Raw genomic sequence first — 12395 nt, forward strand, 5'->3', positions numbered from 1 at the left:
AAAAAAAAAAAAAAAAAACTACCCCTTTCTCAAAAAAAAAAAACTACCACTCTTTCACCTGTTTTTACCTTTTACTCATCTATTTGTCTGTTAATGGCATTAGCACTGCTGATATTTTCTCTGACACCATATCTTACGAGTAGCAATTAGCATGTCAATATTTTTTTTTCTCTTCTTGGTAGATTTTGTTTAATGATGTTGAGTATAGATATTTTGTTCACTTATTCCCAGAAAAACACATTACAACAACTTAAACTTTTTTTTTTTATGAAACACCAACTTAAACTTAATGTAACAATATTTTCTTTTCTTAAGAAAAGTAACACTCTTCTTATATGCCTAAATTTATTTCCAAACATTCAATTGTATTGTTATTCTAAGATCCAAATAATATTTTAGCTAGTTAGTAGTACTGCCCTGACTATTCTCTTATTTTAATTGTTATTATTACTTTTTATCAACACTAAGTTATACACATCAGCAAATGCATAATAATTATTAATATACCAGCTTTTGGAGAAAAGACATCACTTTAATGGCAAAAAGAGGAACGAAAAAGTGGTGTCCATGTGAATGAAGCATTTTATCCACTTACGTGTGTTTTTTTAAGTTTTTAAAGTGGTAAATTTTGTAATGTATATTACTATTAAGAAAGAAAATGGTAGCATGCATAGTGGTTTTTATCTTTAAAAAACATGCATAGTTGTTTTGGTTTCTAGTTTTATAAAGCCTTGTGGTGTTTGATGATCTTCAGGTGATAGTGTGGGAGACAAGGAATCTCTCTCTGTTTGATGTGTGGTGTACTATGTTTATCAACTTGTCCTGAGCACTTTACGTGTATACACACTCACTTCCAAGCATTTTTTTTTTTATAGTTAAATCAAATGCTTATGTTATCTAATTGGTAGATGTTGTATGTACTAGTTAATGCTCTAGATTAGCCGAGAGTCGATGAAAAGTTAAAACCCACCATCATCTTGAAATCGGTTTTTATCCCATAAATTTTGCAAGTCTTCGGAGATGCACATCATTATAAGACCTTCGTTCTAAATTTATTCACATATCTCTACACTATAGCAAGGAAACTGATATGTACCGCAGTGGTAATTCTTTTCAGAGGACATGTTGTTCATATGATTTCATTACTCACCAAGACGGTCTTGGCAAGACCAATACTTTTGTAGTGCGGCCGCACTCACGATGTTTAGTCTTGGGGTCATAAGGGCCATCCTAACCTTGAGTATATATCAGTGTCAGCTTGAATGAAAACTAGCTCGATATTCTTTTTTTTTAAACACAATCTAGCTCGATATTCATCATCCATATTTTATAGGAAATTCATATTTGGTGTATGGATAGACAATTCAAAATTTGATCCGTTTTAAATGTTTGTGAAACTGTTTAAACTAAAATTCAGTAAAATATATATATAATGTAGCATTCATATGAACATTAATATGAACAGTTTTTTTTGTTTTTTTATGAAATAGGCAGAGTTTATATATATATATATATATATATGTGCGTGTGTATGTTACAGCATAGCTCTTAATGCATTTAGCGGAATTCCCTATACATAACCGAAAGAGAACTACAGTATATGTTAATCCATTGATCTATAATTAAAATTGAACAGCAATACATAATGACGACATCATTAAAAACATACAGAGTGATAGCATTCCAAATTACTAAATTAATATACCAGTAAGAAACAATAAAAATTAGAACATGTAAACACCTCATCATATCAATATAGAGAAACATATCTTCTTCTTTTTTGCCAGTGTAAATGGACTATTCGAACTTGTAGTTAAATCTTTTGTTTAGAGAACTTATCTTAACAAAAATGCAAATAAGGTTTCTAAACAAACAAGATATCTTTCTTAGTATGAAATATGAAAAACAAACAAGATATCCTTCTTAATATGAAATATGAAAAATCTAATATTATTGGAAACAAATACAAAATATAATTTTTATATTGTTTGATATTTGAATGAAGGATTTGTAGGGCTCGGATCCGAATTGACTGTTCGGTTAAGAAACGATAAACGAAACAACAAGAAAACCATAAATATGGTCCGGTTCCGTTCGGTTTAATTTACCTGAGGTATTGCGTCTCTATAAATACCTTGCTCCAAGCCTCTTCTTCACTTGCCCCTCTCACTCCCTGTCTAGTGCTTATCGTACACACCTATGCATATGTATGTAATGTATACGTACATACTCTTCTCTCGCTAAAAAGATTTTAAAATTCAATAAGCATTTTTTACCAAAAAAAAGTTAGATCAGCATTTGTGATAGAAAGTTAGTACAATATTGGTTTGTTGCGTCTGAGACTTTTCGACAGATCGGAAAATAACTAACCAGTCAGTATTTTTTTCACGCAATTTTATTTGTTCCTACAAAAATGAATACGGTCTAAAACAGAATATTCCGTATTTTGTTTGGAGACGAACCATTTACAGATAGACACGTCAGCCCTTGGATTCTGGAACGTATTCTCTCTACTTCAGCTATATATCTACATTACTCGTCTCCTTGTTTCTTTCACTTCTTCTTCTCAGATAGAATAGATATAGCGAAAAGATAAATCAGATCTTTTTTCTGCTTGTCTAGTTAGCAATTATTATTATTGACTATTCAATCAAAATTTATTTTCGTTCTGTTAATTTTTATAGTAATATATACTCGATCTCTTTAGTGTGTGTGTAAATCTGATATAAGTTCTCGACGGATCCGTGGAAGAGAGCTCATCAGTCGTTTTCTGTAGGTGCAGCACCATTAAGATTCACATGGAAATTGAGAAAACCCTAATTTATATTAATTAGGGTTCTGATATGTATATGAGAATCTTGATGATGCTGCATCAACAACCAACGGCTACCAAACACCTAACGCTTCAGAAAGAAATGTTGTCTGGATCTTCGGTAAGAAACTGAAGAAACTATATTTCCATCTTGATTACTTTCAATAATCTCTATTTTTCTTCTGTGTTTAAACAAACATGTTTTACAGCTTTACATTTATATATATATATATATATATATATATTGCATATATACATATATCGCATATATCTCATCCATTTTGTGTGTTACCTATTTTTTCTTTGAGGGATTAGTGATTTTATTACATTGAAATGAAAACTATTTTGTATTTGATATTGATGAATGGATGGATGTATAAAGTTATGCGATATCTGAACTGTATTTCAGGACCTTAATACTTTAGGCCCCATTTGAATTGCGTCCTTATAGGTAATGTGATGATCAAGAACAACACGATTGCAGTAACATTGAATACTTGTGTCATTTTAATGTTTTTGCTATCTGTTATAAACTTCGTCTCCAGACATTTCTCAGTTTCACAACACGATTGCAGTAACATTTATTCAATAGTCTTTCAACTTCTATTTATGAGGTATCACTTGATCTTAATTCTCTGTTATTGTTCTAATTTTGTAGTATCATAAATATGGTTTGTATGCCAAATCAAATCAAACATTATGGAGTGTTGTACATTGTACCATAACTTTGTTTTCAAGTGGCTCAACTTGAGAAATATTTGTCCCTTTGCTTTCGTATTAAATATTTCTAAAAGAATATAAGAAGAGAGCATGTGAACACATTTTCGTATAATAATTTAGTTTCGTGTGAAAAAAAACTAAAAAAGTTTGGACCAAAAGGATTCGAGTAAGTCAGTACATCAAGATTGGTGGAGTCATCAACAAGAGAGGTATAGAAAGTTAGAGATAATATATATGTACACGCCATATATAAATTATCCCATATACACTTATATACCATGTGATGCATCGATTTAACATTTAAATGATTGATGCTATCCCACGTATACATGGATACTATTACAGATTAGACCTGAGACTTTTTTCCGAGATCCAGATTCGATCCGGATCCGATCCAAAAATCCGGATATCCGGAGGGGCCGAATCCGGATCCGGATAGTAAAATGGTGGATCCGGATCCGGATATCTTGATTTTCTAGTCCGGATATCCGGATCCGTAAGTTTTTTTAATAACTATTTCAAAAATAGTAATATCTATATATAAAAACTAATTTTATATAATATATTTTCATTTTTATGATAGTATATGTAAATTTTGTAATATTATACATATAAATAATTAAAACATTATATATATTTTTATTTTTAAATTATTGTTAATATTTTATATATATTAATATTATTTTATTTATTTATTTTAAGGATATAAATCCGGATATCAGCCGGATATTATAATTTTTTTTAAGGATATCCGACATCCGGATATCCGAGAATCCCGGATCCGGATAAAGATAGTAAAATTATGGATCCGCCGGATACGGATTCGGATCCGGATACCTTAAAATTGCCCGGATATCCGATCCGTCTCAGGCCTATTACAGATGATACCTAATCATTAGTAAACTTTGGAAAGAGATACACCACAACTTGATATATGCATCGTATCGAAACATTAATGGAATTAATATTGGTTCCAAAATAAAAGAAATTAAGTTCAGAAAAATGTGAATTGCCCCACAAAAGGCCATTGAAGAGATGGAGAATCTAAAGATATTGTGTCAGGTAGGGCATGCAATCAAGGACGATTTTGAGTTGGTTTGTCTTTTTGGCATAACTGATGAAAGGGAAATCAAAGAGCTAGAGTAAAGGGTCAAAAAGAGTTGGTGATGATTTGGGATCAAGATCTATTGCGCTCACTAACATCTCAAATCTCACTAAGTACGAAGTTATTCTGTATATCTCACCAAAAGACCCAAAACCAAATATTATATATAAGCATTCTCAAGTATTTGATTATAAATTGCCAAAATATTTCTTTTGTTCTACCAAAACCATAGAAAGTACAAGGAGTTAGTCAATACGAAATAAGTGGTGATCGAGTGTAGACGGTACATTTGATACACACACAAACACTCAGACCCACTTATCTATGGCCTATAGGTATCTACTTTATTCTATGTTTCTCTACGTACATATTACATTTGTTATATACAAAAATTAATGAAAAGAAGTAGGAGTTAGTCTTATCACATTTAAAAGTTAGTTTCAGTCTCAGTCGCTGCATGTCTATATATAACATAAGACCAACATTGACTGTAATCTCAAACTAATAAACAGATTTTCCTTCTTTTGTATGTGAACGACAATAAACCGGTTCTTTATCCATTTGTAGCCAATTTTGAATAAAAAAACTAAGAAACGTCTTTTATATCTCTTATTTAAGAGACGTCTCTTAGTTTTTTTAGTTAAAAGATAAGAGACTGTATTTTATATTACACTAAGAGACCCAACCAAAAAAAACGGCAATAAACATATGCTCTTAGTATACATGGAATATAATGCACACATATGTCCATGAATATTGTTATTCAAAATTGACCTAAACTAAGTCTTTCAGTTTTACACTAGGCTAATGGAATACTGATTAGGGTTTTCCTCTTACACGAATAATAATCTGCAAATTAAATGCTCTTCGGCATTTATAAATTGGAAATTTTGATCCTATAACCAAAAAAAAAACCTATATTTCACTAACTAACCATATCACCCCCTTTCTCGTACTTTTTCTTCCCACCTCTCTCTACTCTCTTACTACAAATCTAATATTTTTCTCAATATAGTCATTCACCCTTATAAATTTCCTTAAACATTTGTATAAACTGTAATTTTATTTTATTTTAAAAGAATTATAGGTATTGGAGAAATCTTTAACAAATCGAAGCTGTATATAGCATAATATTGATTTTGTTTAAGATGAATATTCTTATCAATGGTTAATTAAGCATAAAACTTAACAATGTTATAGTGAGAGATAGAATAAGACACGTAGAAACAGATTATACCAATAAATGTAAGGGACACCGATCACATGGTGGACAACGAACTTATGGTAGCAATCCATTCATAGTACAATCTCCAACAAGTTATTTGTACTATATGTGTTGTCATACATACAATGTATACACTATTTTGAATTCTTCTGACGTATTAATTGATTGTGACATACTATTCACAAAAAAATCGCACATACCACATTTAAACTCTGAAAAACCCATAAGACCATCATTAACGCAGCGTTCTTAGTACATGGTTCTTAGCAGAATATAAGAATCCGACTCTTAACTTTTAACTGAAAAAGTTAAGAGTCGGCTCTTAAATCTCTTATTTAAGAGCCGACTCTTAGCATTTTCAGTTAAAAATTAAGAGTTGGGTTCTTATATTCCGCTAAGAGCTCCGTCCTAAGAACCCCGTTAATGATGCTCTAAGAAACTTTTAGCAAAAAAAAAAAAAAAAAAAAAAAAAAAAAAAAAAACCATAAGAAACGTCATTTATTCCCCTATTTGATGACGTATTCCATTATTTATTCAAAAAAAGTTGATGGATCTTAATGTAAGCCCAATAATTCAGAAAGAAGCCCATTAACGAAACTACTAAACATTTCTGATGGGCTTCGTCTCGACTACGAATCACGTACCGCCACGTGTTCATTTCTTGTAAGTTTGAGTCGCTTGATTTTCCTTTCTTTTAACGTAACGGTGGTGAGAGTTTGCGAGCGACGGAGAGATCTGGCGATGAGTTGCCGGAGATTCTTCTCGATCCCGGTCCTTTCGGTGATTCTGGTGATGGGTTTGGTCTACTACGTCACACTCTTCGTGTTCATCGATGATTGGGTTGGTCTACGAAGCTCGGCTGGGAAGCTAAACGCATTGATCTTCACCTCCTTGGCGTCTCTCTGCATCTTCTCCCTCTCAATTTGCGTTCTTTTAGATCCGGGTCGTGTCCCGTCATCTTACGCACCTGATGTTGAGAATTCTAGCTGGTCCGGTAGTAACAACGTAAGCTCCTCTCTCTCTCTCTCCCCTGTGTTCCTCTGTATTTGTGTTGAAAGTTAAATGTATGATTGGTTTAGGGTTTAGAATGCGATTAAAGGAAGAGACTTTGTGTGTTTTGATGCTCTTAGAATTATAAATCTCTAATCTTTTGCCTTGAATGATGATGAGTAGCTTAAATTGTTTTTTTTTTCTAGCTTAATCATTGAGGAATTGATGATCTCAGGATAATGTATGTTTGATTGAGGTTTTAGGTTACGATAAAGGAAGGGACTTTGTGTGCTTTGATGCTCGTAGAACCATAAATCTCTAATCTTTTGAGCAGATTCTTATATGAGAAGCTGATCCTTTTTGCGTTGAATGATGAGTATAGCTTAAATGCTTTTTTTTTTCTAGCTTAATCATTGAGTGATGTTGTCCTGATTTGATTTTCTTGGTATTTGAATGAACCTTTATATTAGGGTACAGAAGCAAGGAAGTGTGATACGTGCTTTGCATATAAGCCTCTTCGGACTCATCACTGTCGAGTTTGCAGAAGATGCGTCTTGAAGATGGTAGGTAACACTTATCAACGAGTCAAAACTTTACCAGAAGATTCTTTTTTTATTCTTAGACGTTTCTATTTTATGTACAGGACCACCATTGCGTTTGGATAAATAACTGTGTTGGCTATGCGAACTACAAGGCTTTCTTCCTTCTTGTGTTTTATGCAACTGTTGCTTGCATCCACTCCACAGTACGTTAAATCCCAATTCTTGTTTCTTTTCTTATGGGGTGAGACTCTTCTCTCATGTGTGTGAATGTTATTATATAGGTATTGCTGGTTTGCTGCGTTTTCAAGAACGGGGAATCATACGCAGGAAATGTTCCACTAAAAACTTTCATGGTAAGTAATATCTATCAACAAGTCTAGCTTTATTTCGAGATAAAGAGTATTGCTTAGAAGAAGCACATGTTACTTGTCTATAGTCTTACACTTACCAGTGTTGTTGCTCACTGTTTAGGTTTCTTGTGGGGTGTTCATGATCGGACTAAGCATAACACTTGGGACTCTCCTTGGTTGGCATATCTACCTGATCGCTCACAATATGACCACCATTGAGGTATATTTTCTTCTCTTCTTGCCTACAATAGATTAATTAACAGTGTGCCTAAATGGTCAAAAATTTTCTATGTAGCATTATAATTCAAAGCGGGCATTGTGGTTAGCTAGAAAATCAGGACAAAGCTATAGGCATCAGTTCGATCTTGGCGTTTACAAAAACATCACCTCGGTACCTTTTTCTTTACAATAGAACTCTCTATCTTTTGTATCATTCTTCTGATTAAGTTTCATGCTTTTCCACAGGTGTTAGGGTCCAACATAATCAAATGGCTATGCCCAACATTCACTAGGAATACTGAAGATGGTATCAACTTCTCTGCGTCCAGAGACAGCTAGTTAAAAAAAAGTTCATTCACCAATCAAATTGTATACACACTTGTACAAAATTGTGAAACAAAAGTTCCTTGTCTTAAAAGACTATCTGCTGTAACATGAATCCGCCTCGGAAATAGATACAACTGCTTGGTGATCCTCGGGGAGCCTTAAAAGAACACTCATGAATCATGATTGTCTCAAAATTGGGTTTTATTGTCGCATAAAAAAGTAATGGTATTAATCTGATACTTCCTTTAAACATGGGGGGCTATTTTGCTAAACTGAGTACAGTGACCATTTATTATTTGCTAATCTTGTTGTTGAGAAGTCTTTTTGGAGTGAAAGAGAATGTCAGAGATTGTGAACTTGTCTCCTTCTCTGAGATCTTTAAACACAAAGAACTCACCTTTGGTTCCTCCTCGTCGAGTCTCGAGCTCGTATTATCAATTAAAGTTTCTATCTTTTCCCGGGGAGATCAGTTTGGTAACGGGGAGAATCCAAGCAATCGATGCCCGGAAGCAAGAGGTGGATGACTCGCCGGTCTCGGTCGAGCTCGGTCCGATAAGTAGCGAGAGCCACTTCGATGAGGTGATGGAGGAAGCTCAGAGGGTCGGTGAATCAGTTGTGATCGTCTGGTGAGGCTTTTAGGATTTTAAAAAGACTGTGACTTTGTTTGCTTGATTCTGATTCTCTTACAGAAAGCTCAAGTCTTTATGCGCTGTTTTTAAGTTGTTGATTGTGTCTTTTATATGGGTGTTTGAAGGATGGCAGCTTGGTGCAGGAAATGTATATACTTGAGGCCCAAACTCGAAAAGCTCGCTGCTGAGTTCTACCCAAGGTTTCCTGATTAGCTTTTGTAGGATTTGGATCTTGTTTATACCTTTATTGGGCTGATCCAACATGTTTTTGTTTTCCAGACTGCGGTTTTATCATGTTGATGTCAACGCTGTGCCATACAAACTTGTGTCTCGTGCAGGAGTTACGGTAATGAACATTCCTGTTTTCTTTTCGAAATACTTTTGGGGAGTCTTTATTCTTGATCAAACAAGTACTGAATGAAACCTTTGTTTAACGCAGAAAATGCCAACGATACAGGTGTGGTTTTATCTGTTTCTCCCCCATGTCTTGAAAGAATCTTTATGGAATTTTGATTCAGTAATTGTCTCTCTAATTTATGTATCTTGTTCCCTATGCAGCTATGGAGAGATAACCAGAAACAAGCTGAAGTTATCGGTGGCCACAAAGCCCATTTTGTGGTTAACGAAGTGCGGGAGATGATAGAGAACGATTCAATCACTTGAAACTTAACAGTCTCAAGACTCTGCTCTCTCTCTCTCTCTTTTTTTCCCCTCTGATTGTTTTTAGTTTTGGGAGTCATCCTGGTTTTGAAAGACACAATGGTAGTAGATTTGTCGCACGTTGCAATATCAAACGCTTTTGGCATCATCTTCCTTTTTGTTACATGTAATTAACTACTGTAGTTACACACTGTAACCTTCCTTTTATCGATTTATTCCAACATATATAAAAAGTACAGCTTTTCAACACACTACGGGTCTCCATGGTTAATACTTTGATGGGATTATATTCAGTATATACAAAGATCACATTGCTCTATAGATTCTAAGTTACGTTAGTAAAAAAGAATAAACATGATGATGTACTCAAGACTTCTTTCCTCAACTTTGTGCTCCCTTCAGAAGAAAGAGAGTTCAGAAAACCCAAAATTTCTTCTTCTTCTTCTTGCCCTCAGGTGCCGGCAGCTCTACACAAAAGTTCAGACAACAAAGGAATGATAAAACTACTTGTATCTAACATTCGATTCAACATAATCCATGGAATGTTTATATCATATAAGAAGCATCACACACCTCCTTCAGGATAGATTGAATTGTAATGAACCTCAGCCCAGAAGCTTAAACATATAACTGATTCACAAGCCAACACATGCATTATTATTATTATGAAGAACAAAAGGACTGTTACTAATTAGAGCATTGAGAAGTAACTTACGGCGATTGGACTTCTGCAAATGTGGCAAGATCTCAATGTAACATGTATCCTTGAATGAAGTTATCACAAACATCCTAACACCAAACTGCCAATCACATCAAAACCAAAATGTCAAAGTCTCTAAAGATTCTTTCTTCTTACACAAAAACATTGTACAAGCTACGAAGAGCAGAGGTTGTGTAAGTACCCAATCCGCAGCAGCCTGAAGAGTCACGTGATCACCCCATTCTCCATTCCTATGTTCCCAATAATTCACTGTTAATAATAAGCTAACACAATACATATCAGTAGAAAGAACTGAGAAAATAGATACCGTTTCATTGTTTTAAGATAGTCGTTGTACGCCATTGGAACATAGCCTTCATACATCTCTCGATTATACGCAAGCTGAAACAACATACGAGAATGTCAAATCATCACAAGCAAGTATATCAAACTTAAATGGAGAGAATTTTATTCCTTTTCTTGGTACAATATCTCAACCTGATTAATAACTTGTTCTCTAACAGCACTATGGTGCTCTGAAGAGCGGTAAAGCTGGTCTGATAGTGCTCGAAACTGAGAAAAAATAATACAAAAACAAGTCACACACTGCTAGAAGTTACATCCGCAAACGGTAACCAGAAACGTGAAGAAGAGAAAATAAACCTGGCAGTTTCCATCTCCTTGAATCTTGTTCTCCACCAAGCCATAAAGCTGTAATCTGTTCAAATAAGAAGATATTTCTCATTAATCATTATCCATTCAAATAAATCTATAGACCTAGAGAACGCTCTCTAACGTAAAGATGCTTTTGGACTCCTATCACTAACTAGCGAGAAGCCTGATGAGACTTATCACCAGAAAAGTAACTAAGACGATGATCATTTACAACAACTCCTAAGTCATAACAGGTTACAACAAGCATAAACAAATAAATTGTGACAGGAAGTTTTATTCTCTAAGTTGTATTCAACATATCTACTGAACATACCTCTGAGATAGCCGTTGATGATCAGAAACCTGTTCATCCTCTGACGGTAACTCTCCATTGATTTTAGGCACATGCTGCAACACACCAAAATCATAGATTTTAAACTTTTACAGTGACTTAATCTAGATCCATGACAAAGAGAAGAAGTACTTACAGCAATAGGAATCATGTGGTTGAGTCGCTTCCCAAAGTCAGACCAAGACTCTTCTTCTATTTCTATAGAACAAACTGATTCATCATCATCACGACCTGGGGAACTTCCCTCCCCTTGATTCCCTAACCTTGCAACGTTCTTATCTTCCATGCCATCTCTTTCATGAGAAATATCAATGGCTTCCCCTTGACGAGGGTGAGGAGGCCATTCTTGTTCAACAACTGAAGTTCGACTAGGATCATTAGATGCTTCAGCTCGATCAACTCTAGACAACTCGTCTTGGTAAAACTGAGCGATGACAGCATCATTGTCGACATAACTACCAGTCAAAGTCTGGTTGTTGTTGTAACCTTCTCTAACATAGCCTTGATCAGCTACACCATCCGTCTCGTAACGCGTTACGCTGCGGCAAGAGCCAGCGTTTGTGAGTGTACAAACCTCGAGGTCGTGTAGACCCCACCGAACAGCATCTGGATCAGGCTGGTTATTATACCCCATTAAATCCAAAAAAAAAAAAAAACTGAAAAGTATCAAACTTTATAATCTCAAAGAACCAAAAAAGATCGAGTCTTTGGGGTTTGGTGTTGCGTGTAGTATTGAGTTTCCTGCAAAAGAGGGTAACGCGTGATCAGATGCATGCATGATCCGAAGAAGGAGAAAAAAAACAGCATTTAGGTGTTTAAATCAAGAGAATACCAAAAAAGCTTATTGATTTACATAGTTTTAACGCTAAAATCATCATCTTGATCACCAAAAATCACTAACCAACGAAAAAAAGCAAAGAGAGAGGGAGAGGAGAAAACCTACGAAGATGGGTTTGGTCGGAGGGAGGGAGAGAGAATCGCAACCGTTGAAATAGAATAAACGAAAGAGCGATCGGGAAGACGGCAGAGATATTTAAAAGCCGTTTCACACCGTCGTGTTGTTGGTTTATCGGGAGGCGGTTTGTTAATCTTTAAACCCCCCCCCCCCCC

General features: G+C 34.8%; 3 protein-coding genes across 5 annotated transcripts in view; 2 read left to right on the forward strand and 1 right to left on the reverse strand.

Annotated features, from left to right (window-relative positions):
• The first annotated feature begins 6530 nt into the window (after positions 1–6530).
• LOC106319440 (probable protein S-acyltransferase 15) lies at positions 6531–8484 on the forward strand. The gene is made up of 7 exons (XM_013757768.1): positions 6531–6867; positions 7323–7415; positions 7496–7597; positions 7676–7747; positions 7866–7964; positions 8040–8135; positions 8210–8484. The coding sequence occupies exons 1-7, from the start codon at positions 6604–6606 to the stop codon at positions 8300–8302; spliced, it is 819 nt and encodes a 272-aa protein (XP_013613222.1). The 5' UTR covers positions 6531–6603; the 3' UTR covers positions 8303–8484.
• Positions 8485–8600: 116 nt separating this feature from the next.
• LOC106319441 (thioredoxin-like 3-2, chloroplastic) lies at positions 8601–9828 on the forward strand. Its single transcript, XM_013757769.1, has 5 exons — positions 8601–8916; positions 9045–9119; positions 9199–9265; positions 9359–9376; positions 9478–9828. The coding sequence occupies exons 1-5, from the start codon at positions 8630–8632 to the stop codon at positions 9580–9582; spliced, it is 552 nt and encodes a 183-aa protein (XP_013613223.1). The 5' UTR covers positions 8601–8629; the 3' UTR covers positions 9583–9828.
• Positions 9829–9842: 14 nt separating this feature from the next.
• LOC106319439 overlaps positions 9843–12395 on the reverse strand; it is a 3011-nt gene continuing 458 nt past the window's right edge. Inside the window, exons 1-10 of one of the 3 annotated variants that reach the window (XM_013757764.1) lie at positions 12229–12379; positions 11422–12026; positions 11268–11341; positions 10943–10997; positions 10778–10852; positions 10608–10681; positions 10482–10530; positions 10295–10379; positions 10153–10209; positions 9843–10046 (exon numbers count right to left, since the gene is read on the reverse strand). In XM_013757764.1, the coding sequence (XP_013613218.1) occupies positions 9994–10046; positions 10153–10209; positions 10295–10379; positions 10482–10530; positions 10608–10681; positions 10778–10852; positions 10943–10997; positions 11268–11341; positions 11422–11919 (1020 nt within the window). In that variant the 5' untranslated portion in view covers positions 11920–12026; positions 12229–12379 and the 3' untranslated portion in view covers positions 9843–9993. Of the gene's footprint in view, positions 10047–10152; positions 10210–10294; positions 10380–10481; positions 10531–10607; positions 10682–10777; positions 10853–10942; positions 10998–11267; positions 11342–11421; positions 12027–12117; positions 12190–12228; positions 12380–12395 lie in introns of those variants that run through there. The other 2 variants (XM_013757767.1, XM_013757765.1) reach the window with 2 other exon arrangements.

The sequence above is a fragment of the Brassica oleracea genome, chromosome C9, assembly GCF_000695525.1.
Source record: "Brassica oleracea var. oleracea cultivar TO1000 chromosome C9, BOL, whole genome shotgun sequence".
NCBI classification, from domain to species: domain Eukaryota; kingdom Viridiplantae; phylum Streptophyta; class Magnoliopsida; order Brassicales; family Brassicaceae; genus Brassica; species Brassica oleracea.

Bases quoted from the DNA above. Each gene is read 5' to 3' on its own strand.
- LOC106319440 (XM_013757768.1), top strand. From the start codon at position 6,604: ATGAGTTGCCGGAGATTCTTCTCGATCCCGGTCCTTTCGGTGATTCTG. The intron at 6,868-7,322 runs GTAAGCTCCTCT...CCTTTATATTAG, and splicing joins GCTGGTCCGGTAGTAACAAC to GGTACAGAAGCAAGGAAGTG. The intron at 8,136-8,209 runs GTACCTTTTTCT...GCTTTTCCACAG, and splicing joins TTTACAAAAACATCACCTCG to GTGTTAGGGTCCAACATAAT.
- LOC106319441 (XM_013757769.1), top strand. From the start codon at position 8,630: ATGTCAGAGATTGTGAACTTGTCTCCTTCTCTGAGATCTTTAAACACA. The intron at 8,917-9,044 runs GTGAGGCTTTTA...GGGTGTTTGAAG, and splicing joins GAATCAGTTGTGATCGTCTG to GATGGCAGCTTGGTGCAGGA. The intron at 9,120-9,198 runs GTTTCCTGATTA...TTTGTTTTCCAG, and splicing joins GCTGCTGAGTTCTACCCAAG to ACTGCGGTTTTATCATGTTG.